General features: G+C 35.2%; 1 protein-coding gene across 3 annotated transcripts; it reads left to right on the top strand.

The window, feature by feature from the left end:
• Positions 1-13298, top strand: LOC110696517 (regulator of nonsense transcripts UPF3-like). 3 transcript variants are annotated; one of them, XM_021873824.1, is made up of 13 exons: positions 1-533; positions 1129-1235; positions 1327-1422; positions 1592-1690; positions 1777-1853; positions 2399-2476; positions 4965-5088; positions 5454-5524; positions 10094-10535; positions 11328-11420; positions 11584-11678; positions 11865-11918; positions 12618-13298. In XM_021873824.1, exons 1-12 carry the CDS (start codon positions 394-396, stop codon positions 11901-11903), a joined length of 1461 nt encoding a protein of 486 aa, XP_021729516.1. In that variant the 5' UTR covers positions 1-393; the 3' UTR covers positions 11904-11918; positions 12618-13298. The 3 variants fall into 3 exon arrangements, with proteins under 3 accessions (XP_021729516.1, XP_021729518.1, XP_021729515.1); XM_021873826.1 differs by having other exon boundaries at positions 2-533; positions 5034-5088; positions 10094-10559; XM_021873823.1 differs by having other exon boundaries at positions 2-533; positions 10094-10559.
• The last annotated feature ends 2031 nt before the right edge of the window (positions 13299-15329 follow it).

The raw sequence follows: 15329 nt of genomic DNA, 5'->3' as shown, positions 1-15329 counted from the left end.
GGCTTTCTTTAACCCGTAAGTTGCCCGTGCTACCCCCGTAACAATATTGTACGACGATGATGATGAAAATTGCAAGTCTCTCTCTCCTCTTTTTTCCCCTTTTCCGACATTAACACATAAACACAGGCAGAAAATAAGAGAGAGAGAAAAGAAAATCAAAAGGATCGTTATTCGTTCATATACCAGTTACTTCTCCCCCAATTTTCACCAAATTAGGGCACAAAACCCCAACGAATGAAAAACCTTTCGATTTTTTCATCAATTAATCGTCGACGCATTCCTCTGAAACTTGCAGAAATTCAATCGTCTTCGATCGTATAGAGAAAAATTGAAAAATTAAATAGGGTTTTTGATTGTCGAAATTAGGGATTTGATTGGGGTTTTTGAATTCAGATGAAGGAGCCATTGAATCGAACCAAAGTAGTGGTAAGGCACTTGCCCCCTTCTCTCTCACAGTCGTCCTTTTTCGAGCAAATCGATGGCCGTTTCTCTTCTCGTTACAATTGGTCCTCTTTTTGCCCTGGAAAGTCTAGGTTCGTTCTCTTTCTCTCTCCTCCACTTTCCATTTTTCTGATTTTTTTTTTTTTTTTTTTTTGGATCCTAATTTTGTTATTGGGGCATTATTGTTTAAAAAATTTCAATTTTGGGGTTGGGGAGGGTTTAATTTGGCGTTTCATATGCTTCATTTCTGGGTTTGATGACCATGTTGGTTGTATACTTTGTGGTTTCGGTTTCGTTGATTGTATAGTTTGTGGTTTTGGTTTTGTTGATCGTATGCTTTGTGATTTTGGGGTTTGGGGAGGGTTTACTTTGGGGTTTCGGTTTACGTTGGTTGCATACTTTTGTGGTGTCGGTTTTCGTTGGTTGTGTTCTTTGTGGTGTTGGTTTTCGTTGTTGTGTACTTTGTGGTTTCGGTTTATGTCAATTAGTATACGTTATCGGTGTGATGACCATGTCGTCCTTTGTTGGATTTGAGTTTGGGGTAGAGGCATTGTGTTTTTCTTGGGTATTTGTGACTTCAGGGTTTGGTATAATTCTTTTGATTTTGTTTTAACATTCTGTCTTATATTTTGGTTGAATATATATATGTGTTGTTATGCTTAAAAGTACGGGAATTAAATTTTGCAGTCACAAGAATCAGAGGTATGCTCGGGCGTATCTGAATTTCAACAGTCATGATGATGTTTGTGAGTTTGCTGAGTTCTTTAACGGCCATGTTTTTGTCAATGAAAAGGGTAATTTTAAACCTCTATGAAAGCTTGATGAGCTGATTTTTTGTTTCCCTGTTGTGACTGCTAATCTATATCGCTGCTCTATGTTAATCAGGAACTCAATATAAAGCTATAGTGGAATATGCTCCTTCTCAACGTGTTGCAAAGGCTAATGCCAAGAAAGATGGCCGGGAAGGGACAATTTACAAAGGTGTAAAACTATAGACAATGGCCTATTGATTAATTATTTATTACATTTCTAAAAATATTATGTTTGGCAATCAATGCAAGTACTTTAATTTTTTATTTTATCATTTTATGTACTTGAGCAAGCAAATTAATCTATTTATCTCTCTCTTTTGTTCTTTTGATGAAATTAGATCCAGAGTATGTGGAGTTCCTTGAGCAGATTTCAAAACCTGTTGAGAATCTTCCTAGTGCCGATATACAGCTGGAAAGAAGAGAAGCCGAACGAGCTGGTAAAAGCTGCTTTCATATCTGCTTGACTGTGAAAGTTTGGTAGTGTGGCCTAGTATTCATTAGTGACTGTTGGACTTTCTTTTAGGTGTACAAGAAGCACCTATCGTCACACCGCTGATGGAATATGTGCGAAAAAGGAGAGCTGCGAAGGGTGGCAATCAGGTTCTTTCCATTTTCTAGAACACTTCAAATTTGCTCACTTGTCTTTTTTGGAAGGACATGCTCAAGTTCTTGATTGTGGTTTCAGCAAATGAATGTTATGTTCTTTGGTTAACATTGTTTTCAAACAGCTGGTTAGTGCATTTTAAACAGGGTTAGCTCCCCTAGGTAGCGCCACTCTAGTACAACTATATGACCGTTTTTTGGGTATTGCAATAGTTTGATCCAGTAGTCTGATCTGGGAGTTTTATGCACAGGGTTACTTGTAGTGTACAATTCCAGTCTTATGTATGTGTGAGATCTTATGTTTTCAGTGGCATGTGAGGTTTCATAGTGTCAATGTCAAAAAATGATGAGGAAAATGCATTGAAAAAAAAAAGATTAGCATTCCACTTAATTTGTTTTTTTTTTTACTGTATACTATAGCTTAGTTTTCCATTTTGTCTTGATGGTGCAACTCCTTGGCCATGCTTGGTCTTTGCTTTGTTGATAGAATTTTACTTGCCTAAGCTTATTCCCATCTGATGGATTGGCATTACTGGTGACAGCGTCTAGGGTCAGATGGAAAGAGTCGTGGACGGTCTGCGTTGGCTTCAGGGAAGTCTCGATCCAGCAAGCAAAACTCGGTTAGCATCTTTATTTTTTTGGTTTTAATTTATTTGTGGCTCTGTCAGCAGCATAATTCCATGAAGCTCTGGTCTTTGAACTATTTAGACGTGTGGCTATTTCTGTTCAGAAGTTGCATGTGCTACTTATATGCCAGCTTGTTTATTGTAACAAGACTTGGGTTTGGCTACGTATGTTGATTTGCAAATATTTTGACCTTTCTGTGACAACCCTTTTTTTTGGTGGTGGGCCGGTTGCTTCCGAATATATAGTAAATAAGAAATTTGATTGTAAACATAAGAATATGGAGTACGCTCCACCTTTGTTTTTTATTACTCTGTTTTTATTTTTATTTTTTTTTTCAAATGCATTACTTGGGATTTTGCACTATTCGTATATTACCTTTGACTTTTTTATTTTTATTTTTTTATTTACTAATAGATATTTAATAATTGTTATCATGTAATAAGTTGTTAGACTGTCACAAAAGCTAATTTTATAACTTATCTTTTTTAAAAAAAAATTTATACTAATTTCTAAGTAAAGATATTAGTGATCAAAGTTGTGTTTTGGTAAATGTGCAAAACTGCAAACCCAAGTGATGCATTTAATAAAAACAGAGGGAGTATTTATTATGCTCTATAAATACCGTATGAAACCATAAGTCTAAAAAATTTGTCTGTAGTTGTGACTACCAATGCAATTGTTGTACTGAGTAAAACAGAAAATCATTTGCAGCATACCAGTTAAGTAAAGTACTAGGAACTGAGACCCTTAATTTATGAGCTATCTGCAGAATTTCCCTCATTGCTGCACTTTGTGATAGATCTTCATTGATCTCTAGCCAAAGGTAACAAGTTGTGGGAGCAAACTGTAACGAATGAAATCCCTGCCTAACAATTCTTGATTGCTTCCTTACACCCTGTTGCATGTCTAGCTTTCTCTTTTGTATTTCATTCTTTTAGTTGAATTTGGTAGGCAAGGCAGCCTAGCTTTGTCCAACCAGTGAAGTAGGGACATAGGATGTTAAGGTGATTCATAGTCTCAATGGTTTGAGCTTTAGAAGACACCCATTTCATTTCAATTACTAGTCTTTTTCATAGGTATCAGGTTGCAGTTGGCTAAGTTTGAGGTTGTATTAAGGTTTAGGTAGCATGAGGCTGTAAATAGAGGTTCTAGGTCTGTAGTAAAGAGCATGGCTTGAGAAAGCCTATTGCACAATGAAATTACTGGGAAATTTTCTTTACAAGAGCAGGTTGGTCGGGAAGATTCATAAGGTTATTGCTTCTTGATGCAGTAATTTAGTTTAAGTCTTGAACTTGAGGATCTAGGAAGCTCATCCTCTTGCACCCCCATTAGCCCTATGAGCTTCTTTTGTTATTTGTACAGTTTTGTGTCCTCCATGAATTTCATGAATGAATCACCTGTTTGAGTTTTATGAATGAATCACCTGTTTGAGTTTTATGAATGAATCACCTGTTTGAGCTGAAGAATTCTAGAATTTTCTTTTTATATGCTCCACCCTTGTCCTCTGATATAGAATTGGATGTTCTAGATCCAATTCTAGAAAAGTTTGTATGTGGTAGAGGTCTGCATTGGGTTATTGTAAGTTTTCTTGAGTATAATGGAAGTATAGAATCTAAGGCATGTTAAAGGGAGGGTGCCATTTACAAACTCAAGGTATGGTACACTTTTTAAAGACAGACTGCTGCGGATTCTCAGGTTTCTTCATAAATTTTCTTCTGCCTCTTCTTTGTTTTCTGCTTAGAAAATTCCGTTGCTCTACTCTTTCCGTGCTCTCGTGTTGAGGGCCTTTTGGTGCCTGCTTCAGCTGTTTAGTATTTGATTCTCATCGTTTATATTGTTAGCTACATCATCCTTTTTGTTCATTTCATCTGTCCTTAATCATCATAAAGAAATGAAAAAGGCTCCTAAAAATTTCAATGGGTGATTTTTTTAGTCTACTCTAATTGCTGATTCTTTTTATCTGTCTCAGATGTATTTTTTCTCAGTTTCACTGCCACCCTTCCCTACCTCTTGGTCTTAGAAAAAGTTTCTCCATGTAGGGGTCTCATTTTCTGGATAACTGGGTCTTATACTCATCTTGAGATGTGACTTAGTAAATGTTTGTTTCTTGGCAGAACATATTGCCCAAGTTTCAACCATTAAAACTCGGTTAGCTCACTTGCTATGAGTAGAATGCTGTCATCTATACTCTCAATGGTTTCATGAACCTACTTATATTCTGTATCATCAGCATGTCTAGCTACATTCTATTATACCAATATTCATCTCCTTGGATGATCTGGGAAAACATTGCTTGCTGAAGCAACAGTTTATGTGATTTTTGCTGTTGTTTGTCTTGTCTTTTTTTTTTTTCCCTTGACCGTGACACTATTAGAATGATCTAAAGAAGCTACATATCAACTACGTCTTAATTTTAACACTTTATGAAACGTAAGTATAGGTGGCTAAAATGATTTTATATCTTATTTTTGTAAATTGTAGTATGTCTTAAAAAATAATGGGAAGAGAACAAATGGAAAAGACAAATCAGCATGTGTTCTTGTGTCTCAGAGAAATAACGAAGTGGATGCTTCCAGCAAAAAAGGAGTAGCAGAGAATGAAACAGGTATGTTTAATTATGGTTTTAATATGGTCTATTTTCTTTTTAATTGTCACCATTTTAGAGAAAGTAAGATAAAGTATATGGACTATGGAGTCCCTTGGAATATTGCTGAGTTAATTCAGTGGGAGTTGATGTACTTGTATAGCATACTATGGCATACTGATATGCAATTTAATTTAGATTGCATATTGATTTACAATTTATTTTAGATGCTCTAGGTTGTTGGTGATTTGTTGCATTGATCCTATCAGTAATGAGAAATAATGGCTCGTTAAGGAAGCATGTTGGAAGAATATAGTGTTGATATAAATTGATTAAGCATGTCACACTTTTTTGTGGTTTTAATCAGTCTTGATATAAATTGATAGGAAGTGGTTCTCATGAGACTACAAAGAAAAGGATTCTGCTTTTGAAAGGGAAAGAGCAAGAGATTCATCAGGCAAGTAATCAGTTTGATTTTTGGTCTTTCTTTGTGACTAACACTTATTTGTATCTCTTTTGATGCACTGCGTAAAACATGACATCTCCTCACCTCTTTCCCTGTTTAACTGTGTGTTTTTGGGCTGAATTTCATTTCTATTCTCTTCTGGATCTTTATTTAGTTATTTATTTAGGCTCTCCTCAGTTGTCTGTGCTTGTCCTTTCTTCTATTGGCAGTAGGTGCTAGGGGGATTTTTGTATCTAAATTGCAGGTGGTTGCAGAGAAAAGTATTTTTTTTTTCTTTTAAAAAGCACCCAATGCTTTATTCTTTGGTTGCTTAGTAGTTCCTGTTTCTTATAGGGCTAAATTGAATTTATTTTGTCCACCATGGCTTTTTAAGACAAACTAGGTTGCGTAAGGACTGAGGTTTTGGAATAAAAACACACTGGCTGGTGGCTGTTCATGTTGTGGCTTGAGAGGAACAGTATAATTTTAAAAGGCCACTATTATGTTTAGCTTTAGATTAGGCTGGTTTTCTAGCGCAGGGTAGATATTTTTTGTGGGAATTTCTCATTTTTTTGTTGATGGATGCATTTTGGTAATTGCATGTTGTTTTTCTTAAGTAGTTTTTGTTACAGAGCTTCCAGGTCTCTTTGTATTGTTGTTCTTTACGTGTGTGTGTGTGATTTTCTTGAATGGATATCTTATGTCATCTTTTATGTGTGAAGATATATTAAAAGACTTGATAATTGGACTATGAGAAAAAGCCTGATACAAAGTCATAAAATAAGATAGAAAACTGGAATAACCCTGAAGCCTACATGCCTTTTTATCCATTCACGGACTCTTATCTGTAAGCATTATTACTCTCTCCCCAATCTTCTAATGTCCGCAATGTGTTCAGCTCTTTAACTAAGTGCTATTTTCTCCCATATCTCTCTCTGGCCACTGCTCAATCATTGATGAACTTTTAAAGTACCACAGTGAGGGTCATCTTACTAAGTTATTCTTCATTAATTGATACCTTGATTTGTAGGTATAGGGTTTGGATGATGATCCCTAGTTCTAAAATTTGGTCAATATTTGTTTTCATAAGTCAAGACTACATGATTATGACTCACCTCAAGAAGGCGAGTTAATTTTATTGACTTTTGTTTTTAAGGGAGGATTATGCAGGTTTGTGGTTGTTGGTGAAGAGGGTTGACCAGGAAAAAATAGTAGAAATGATCTTTGGGAGAATTTTGTAGTGCTGGTGCTCTGCATTTTTATAACACTAAACTTGTTTTTCAGTGATCTGCCAGCAAAATATTCATGTGCCGAGCTTGATTATTCCAGAGATGTTTTGACTATGAATCTTACCTGCTCTGATAGCTTTAGTAAGCATACTGCTGGCTCTTTTAACCCTGTCCTTGGAAGAAATGATGCCATTTACTGATATCTTTCATCTGGGGATTATTTTTTCTGCGAAGGATGAAGTTGACAAATTTCTCAAAAAGATTGTTGTAGCCCTTTATTCTCTTGACCCAGATCTTCCGTTTTATTTCAAAGTGGATTTCTGGGCTCACTTGTGTATCTAGACACTTGTTCACTGCTTACATGATGTCCTGTCTTCTTTAAATCAAGTACTGTTGGAGGCCTGAAACTTTTAACTCTATTTTGTCATTTATTATTTAGGGAGAGTTTTTTCCCTATCCTTATTTTCTTTTAAGTATGTGTTTGCATCCACTTTTGCTGTACAATACTACCACCTTCTTGCTGCAACTTTTCATTTGATGCCATTGGTGTGGATGATGGTTTTCAATGGCTCTTGTAAATCCTGATTAGAAGGTTTTTGCGTATTCTTTTAATGCTTGATGGTTATTGCACTTGTTTGATTTGCCATTTCCAACAAAATATCATTAAGACCCAAGTTGATCATTCTAAACTTATGCTTTGCTTGAAGTCATACAACATATGTGGATCATTCCCCTTGTAGATCTATTTATCAACATTAAGTGGGTGTTTGGTTTAAGGTATTCTGGAAAGGATAAGGGAAACAACCTCCTTGATTACCTTATATGTTGTTTGTTTAGCCTTCTTAATCATTCCCTTTACCCCTTTGTTTCCCCCCACTTCCTTCTGCCATGTATCCTACCCTTCTAAGAAATCATGCTTACTCCCAAAGTCCTCTACACCCAACCATATTTGACTAACGTTGATCACTTATCACATTTCACCACTGCCTGACCCCACCTCACCAACCATCAGCACGCTGCCACTGCTCACTGCCCAACAGCACCATCATACACCAGTTACCTTAAACCACCGCTCATCATCCACCTCAAAACCCACTGCTGCCGATCCTTTCTTAATTTATTCCACTTATTAAAATTTCCATTTCTACCTTTTAGCTGTCCCAAATAACTTCACATATCTCCTTTTGGTTGGGTCCAATAAATGTAATAATTTTTCTTTTCCTTCTGTTTTCTTCCTATTATTTTCCTTCTCTTTTCAATGCATTTCAATCCATTTTTATTTTTTATACATCTATACTCAACAAAGCCCCACTACCAATAATTCAGCTAAAGCTATGTGTTGCAAGGAAATCAGAGGTTTTTTGGGGGATAGAGTATGATGTTAACAAAATAGGGTTCTTAATCTGTTTTTGAAAAGCATGGGTTCTTTATTCCATGAATTGTAGGAGGTAGAAAGATAAGAATTACTATTTAGGAGACTTATTGATGCAAAGATTTTGTTTTTTTTATTACTGCTAGATTGTTGGATAGTATTAAGTAAGACTTTAATACATCAAAGCAGTCATACTGCTTTTAAAGTTGAAGATTTCCTCCGTTATTTTAAGATGCATCACTTTCTATGTATGGAAGTTTCAATATAGGTGCATCAATTTCCTTTTTAGTTAACAAATACTCTATATCTCTCTCATATCACGTGGGTCATCTTTTTTTGTTCTCTCTATCTCTCTCCAAAAATTGCCTAAGAGTCCATGATTTTAATAGTGATGCATCTAAAAAAAATGGAGGAAGTAATTATGCTATAGCAATTCCCTTTCTCCTAAAAACGATTTATTTGTGGTTCTTGTGTATATATATACTAGTAAAGATGATTTGGTTGGGAATATGTTTCAGCCCTTTTTGTTATAGTATGCCTAGTGATATGCCATATCAAGGTAACATGGGTCAGAACTACATGTTTCCTGTATTGCTGTTTTCAGCATAAGAAGTGTGAAGTCAATTGGAGTGTAGATTTTGGGGAAGTTGCTGAGCTTTGAGGATAGCTGTTATCTATTCTTGTAATCTTTTTGAATCTAGCAAAATAATTGAGACCTGCATCTTTCTCACAATCGATAAAGAATTGAGTCAATTGACCAAACTGTATTCTGAATATTTTTTATGCTATTATCATGCATACGAAAATTACGAATTTAAGATTGCAATATGCTGACGTGTTACTAAATTGTGGCAATATCAACCTAAAACCATATCTTTGACAGTCTTTTTAACAATCAGATTAGGTGATAGCTTTTGTGATGCCAAATCTCCTAAAACAATATTCTTAATTGCTACGACTTTTATGGTACAAGGTCGATATTTATGGAATAGTAGTGATTATATGTAATAATATTTGGAAAGCTCCTTATGGACGCACTTGGGATTTTATCTTCACTGCCGAACATACCTATTTCTTCAATATTTCAGTAATCTTCATCAGCTCTTTCTTTCATTAGCCCTATGTGTATTAAATATTGATGTTTCTTAACAAAAGCTTATGATGCATTTTAAGTTAACGACAGACATTCACTTTCAATTTTTTGTGACCCTATTTACTTGCGTTCCCTCAATTTACATTTTGTATGGATTTAGTTATTGAGTCAAACCAATGGTTCATTATTGAAGTAGATATCAACAATTATGTAATTTGACGTGTAGGTATTAAGTTATAATGTTATATTCTTGTGTTTTTGGAATTTTGTAGGTATTAAATTAAATCTGCTAAGTTTTAATATTACTTTGCCTAACTTTCATATAATTAGAGAAACAATAATAATTAAAATTTTACCTTGAAGAAAACAAATTATTAAGTGAAGCTTTCACTGTGCTGGGGTTTAATTGAGTCTCCAGGAAGGCTTCTTGAACTCTATTTTGTACTCTCTGTCAAGGCCATTCCTCATTCTTTACCTGTTTATAATATTTTCTATGCTCACTTTAGATTCTTTAACATCTATATTTGTAAAGCTGCTTTTTTTTTTAGTTGCTATTGTGGGGCCTGCTGTAAATATGTATTCCTTTGATTCATATTAGGCATCTTATAAATCTATGACTCAATGTGTCACTGAGTCACAAACTTGTGAAAACACTTGCATTTGAGGACGAATGATATGGTAATTCCTTTGTGAAGGACGCGAAGGAACTGCTTTTTGGTTGGAGGTTAAAAGGATTCCTAAAATGCTTTTGGGAGATAATTAGGAAGCTCATTAACTTTTTAACTGTTGATTCTTTTTATGAGATATTGATGGAAATCTGAATATTTGTACTGTTTAATTTATTTAACCATATAAGGGGAGCTAAATGGAAAGATTTTGTGTGTTAGGCATCTGAAGGTACTACCCTGCCCAAGGTTGTCGTCTCTGATGCTTCATCGCCTTCAGTTGGTTTGAAATTAAATCAAAGGCCTGATGCTAGTGGAAGAATTATTAGAAGCATATTATTAAACAAGGAACTTCGTCCAAGTCAGTCATCCTCATCTGTCCAGACAGAGCACAAACTTCAGGGCTCAAATTTAGAGAGGAGCAAGCGTCCACCACGACCATCCAATATGAAATCAGGAATGCCAGCCTCCACTGGTGAACAGCCTCCTTCGGGTGTGGATTATATGGGAAAGAGGTCTAATGAGGAAAAACCTTCAGGAGGTGAACCCCATGGTGTTGGCCGTGAAAAGCAAGACAGACGTACAAGAAGTAGGGAAAGACTTGATCGTGGTGTCTGGACACCTCGCCGTCCTGATTCTTCTCAGATTAGCAATGAGAATCAAAGTAATATTTCAGATTCTTATGAAGGTATTATAAATATATGTTTACTTAATCTAATGTGGTTGTTCTTTTATGTCTGCAATAAACTGATATTAGGGAAGAGGGGCAATTTAGGGAGTAGAGTGGAGTAGAGTTATGATAAAGTTGTTAGATTGTTAGGGAAATGTTCTATAAATAGAAGTAATTAGAGATAATGATGTTGAATATTGTTGAATGATATGAGTTGGCTTTAGAAGGCTAATTTGGGAGAGAATCCACCTCAATAATGTGGAATTATCAAAAAAATGCTGTAATTCAAATTTCATTTTCTTCCTATTTTCTGCTATTGATGATGGATGCTCAAGCTATGTTAGTTCATAGCAATGTCATTGTGTGGATTTACCTACATCTTGAAATATCAATGGAGAAGTAATCGTAATGGAAATAGGAAAGTTGTCTCAAGAGACTACAGCAGAAGGGACAGGTTTTGAATTTAATCTATATTAAAGACTGATTTGAGAGAATTATAGAAGAATTAATTGCAAAGCTAGGAAACTTATAGAGCTGAATTTAGCATGGATTTTCTGCTGTAAACATAATTCTGTGCATCACGCATGTAACCATAATTACGGAGGAGAACCAAATGTCCAAATTATCTTAGTTGAGATAAAGAAATTTAATTTGTTAGTGAGTTGTAGAGCTTCTCTGAATTAGTAGACTGTCAACTTCTGTCTGTGCTCTCTAAATCAAGGATTGAAGTGAAGGCTTATTGAAGACTTTGCAATTTAAATGCTATCTTGTCTTTTAATATTCCAGCTAAACGTGGAGACTCGAAATATGATGCATCTGGCCGTAATGTTGAAGGCATAGTCACTGCAGGTGGTCGCAACAGCTCATATGCAGAAAATGGTGTGTTCAATTTTTATGCTAGTTTTGACATCCAGTTTTTTCTGCCTTTCCTTTAGTATGTATACATATTGAGTCAGGGTTTAAGGGAAAACGCGTCTTTCCCTGTCCTAGGAGCATGCCAAGTTATTTATGTCTAGTAATTTAATACTGAATTATGTACCAGGCTCCCATAGGAATTTTGCTCGTCGTGGTCCAACACACACTAAGGATGATGGGCCATCCAAACGCGGAGGAGGAGTTGGCCATGCTCATCATGAGGTTTGCTATATTAAACTATCTAGCATCCCCCTCCCCCACTTTTTCAATTCTAAAGGGCCCGCTATCTCTCTACTCATTTCTGTGCTCACCATCCTCGTACCAGTTGCTTTTAGTGCCCTTTAACCGTTACATTGTATTACATGCTTTTTTTTCTCTCTGTTTTCATTGGGTTGTTCCAATATGCAGAAGCAAGTGTGGGTCCAGAAGTCAGCCTCAGGTTCCTAAACATGTCTTCATAGGGTGAGTTTTCCGTCTTAATTCACGGGTTACTAAAATATTCACTGTATTGTTTGAGTTTCTAAAACCATCTAAACGCTTGCCTTCTGAGTATCATAAATAATTAGAGTTCTGATGGAGCAAAATTTGCTGGAAAGGTGTAGGTATATTGTCTTAGAATTCTAATTTGAATCTGTCTTCATTGTAGTAGCATCCATATTACTTTCAAGTCTATTAAGCTTGATTTAACTCCTCTTGATATGCCCATGTGACCTTCATGGCCTTTCTCTAATATTACCTATTGTCCTTTAAAATATGAAAAAAGCATGCAAAATAACATCATGAATTTTTTTTTTTTTAATAAATATGTTTATTTTTTTTATCTAGATTTGACCTCATAACGTAAACAAGAATGTAATTTAGGAATAGGGATAATTTTGCCTGTTGTATGACTTGTATCATACTGATGGGTCCTGCTCATTTTTATCAACTCTTGTCGTATCTTATGTACTGCTGATACATAACTAATAGGGTCATTCGCTGTAATACAACAGCTAAGGGCGTTGAGTCTTTTCATATTCTGATTGTGTAAAAATCCCTATACTATGGAGGCGTTTCATGAATTAGGCTCGTATTATGTAGGAATACAGTCTTCAGCAGCGTTACTTCAGTAGTTCAATCATAATGTGGTGTTTGCACTGATATATTCATTTTACTTTCCAGAGTTTACACTTGCCAATCACCTATGGTGATGAAGTTCTGCTTGAATAGGGATTGTCTTCTTTTGTGAATAGTCAGGGCTGTGGACTGGTGATGGCATTTGGCTGTCAGATCAGTGTATTAATCACTGGAAGAGGTCTTCTAGGGTAAATTTTCAAAGAGGGCTTCGACTGTTTTGGATATTGCACAGGAGAGGTTAGTTGCCGCTCAGTTGGAGATGCAAGCTTTCCTTGCAGATAGAGTTGACCAAATCGAGAATAAAGCTAATATCAATGTCGGTTGTTAGGCAGCACAGTATAGTAGGCCTCTCTTGCAGATTTCTGCTTGTGTGGAGAAACTCCAGATATAGTGTTCGACTGCTATCGTGACACCTGCTCGGATTGTATAGAGCATGGTCTTGACGGGTAAAGATTGACTGGTTAATACTGTATATACTGTGGCATCCCAACATTAAGTTGTGCAGCATATGGTCTACAAGGTCGACATCCTAGCAGAATATCCTTTTGCTGTTTTATTGTTAGTGATTTTGGACTTGTATTAAAACCTTTGGGCTGCTTAACTTTTCTGCGATGCAAAGTTAGTTACCTGATTTGGATATTGGATGTTAGTAACCCAGTAGTGTTATGCTTGTGTTGACGAAGCAGTTATATAGATCAATAGATTATATATGGTGTTTTAAGAAAAGGTGTCTTACTAGCTTTTCATTCGCCTTCCTATCCCGGATTAGCTTACTAATGACACTTATAGGGGGGGTGTTTTTCCTCTCTTTATTGTAAATCAAAGGCAAAGAACACAGGTCTACAATCAATCACAAAATAATAAAAAATAGATTGAAGTTGGGAAAGTGAATATTTTAATTTAATGACCAATATTTGTCTCATGCTCTCATCACATCTTTCCTTGATATCAATCATATCATACAAGCCTCAGGCATTTTTTTGGTACTTTGTAGTGCCTCTTTCGTGGCAACACTCCACTTTGGTGTTGTACTAATATTGAACTAGAAGATTTGGGGCATGTTTTATCTTATTCTAATTTTTAAATAACCTCACATAGACGTTTGGTTGGAGGGATGGAAATAAGAGGGATAAGAAGGGAGGATAAAGATAGGGGATTGATAGGTGGGGCAAGAATAAAAAAAATTGATCTCATGTTTGATAAGTATGGGAAACAAATTAGGGATAAGTAATAAATTTATAAAAATACCCTTACTAACTTTTACCCTTTCTCTTTACCCTTTCAATTTCATTAAGGGTAATTTGGTCTTTTAATACCCATTACTTATCACTTCCCTTTATACCCCCCCTTAGTTATAGAAATGGAGGGATAAGTGGGTGTTTTAATCCCTATCCCTAACCCCCTTTTGATCTCCATCGCTCTAAACAAACACTACAATTCCTCTATCCAAAAAAAAAAAAAAAACCTTCATATATAATAGGAACAATTTACGAATATTTATAAAGTATAATTTTGATAATATCAAATAAGTTTAGACAATATTTTGTACATTTTTCGTTCACTATTAGTTGCAATTCTTTTACTTTTACGCTTGTTAATGCACAATTTTAATCCGACTATCCCTAATTATAGATATGTACAAGAATTATATATAAAATATAGATATTGTGAAAAAAATATAAATTGAGACAAATATAACTAGATCCACTTGACTACATTTTTCCCAAAACATAAAATCAATAAATAAGATTAAGTGTAAGAATGTAAATAGTGCAAATTAAGAAGTGTTGCAACTAAAAATAAACATATGAACTATAAGTTAAGTTCCAATAATATTATTTCAGACATAATTAGTTTGAACCAAACAAAAGTCCTCCAATCACTTTAATTTATTTTCTCTATCCTTTCCCTTCACCATAGCAACCGAGTAGTGATAGACCGCTACCAGGTATGGGCTCGTTGGGCCCATACCGAGGGTAAAAATGTAATTTCGCGTGATGCTTACTATGCTGTAAAAACTAGTCTCTCTCCTCTTAATAACAGTATTCAACTCTATAATAACTTTATACAATCAACCATAACAATACACAAATCAATAATAACAGTATACAAGTAAAAAATAACCGAGCACCGACAAAAACTTAAAATTCACCAGAAATAATTTATTGGATAATGGTTGGTAATTCAACAAAAACAGTATACAAAACAAGAATAATAGTATACAAATCAAGAATAACAATATACAAACCAATAATAACAGTATACAAGTTAATAATAGCTGAGCACCGACAAACAATTAACTTCGTCAATTTCAATCGAACTTTGACAATTTCAAGCATAGAATTCACCGTTTTTAATGGCTGGAGTCTTAAGTTTGCGTCTCCGACAAGGAACTTATCTATGTTGGAAGACCACGAAAATCTTTCGCCACCCTTCGACTTTACTATCTTTCATCATTTAAACTCTAAATAAATTATTGCCACAAAATTCACACCTCCGGTAAATCGAACATCGCTCCTTGTGGATGAAGAGTACTACAACTCCGATGAGAATCAAACTCCAGCAAGAAGTACTTCATAGCATTGATCACTCTTCTGTTTTTGGTTATGCTTTTTAACTCTTCTTTTACCTTTTCTATTTTCATTAACATTAAAAAGTTATTTGAAAAATAATTTTATATTATGGTATGGACAAGTATGAGCCCATACCTGGTAATGGGCTATACTTACTCATGGCGACCCCCTTTTACTCTCTTTC

Source organism: Chenopodium quinoa, unplaced genomic scaffold (assembly GCF_001683475.1).
Source record: "Chenopodium quinoa cultivar QQ74 unplaced genomic scaffold, ASM168347v1, whole genome shotgun sequence".
Lineage (NCBI taxonomy): Eukaryota > Viridiplantae > Streptophyta > Magnoliopsida > Caryophyllales > Amaranthaceae > Chenopodium > Chenopodium quinoa.
Note: the sequence above shows the minus strand (reverse complement) of the source record. Positions and strands in the feature narration are given on the sequence as shown.

Excerpts from the sequence above, each read along its gene's own strand:
- LOC110696517 (XM_021873823.1), top strand. The coding sequence starts at position 394 with ATGAAGGAGCCATTGAATCGAACCAAAGTAGTGGTAAGGCACTTGCCC. Across the intron at positions 1,854-2,398 it reads CTGCGAAGGGTGGCAATCAG|CGTCTAGGGTCAGATGGAAA; the intron begins GTTCTTTCCATT and ends TACTGGTGACAG. Across the intron at positions 2,477-4,964 it reads GATCCAGCAAGCAAAACTCG|TATGTCTTAAAAAATAATGG; the intron begins GTTAGCATCTTT and ends TGTAAATTGTAG.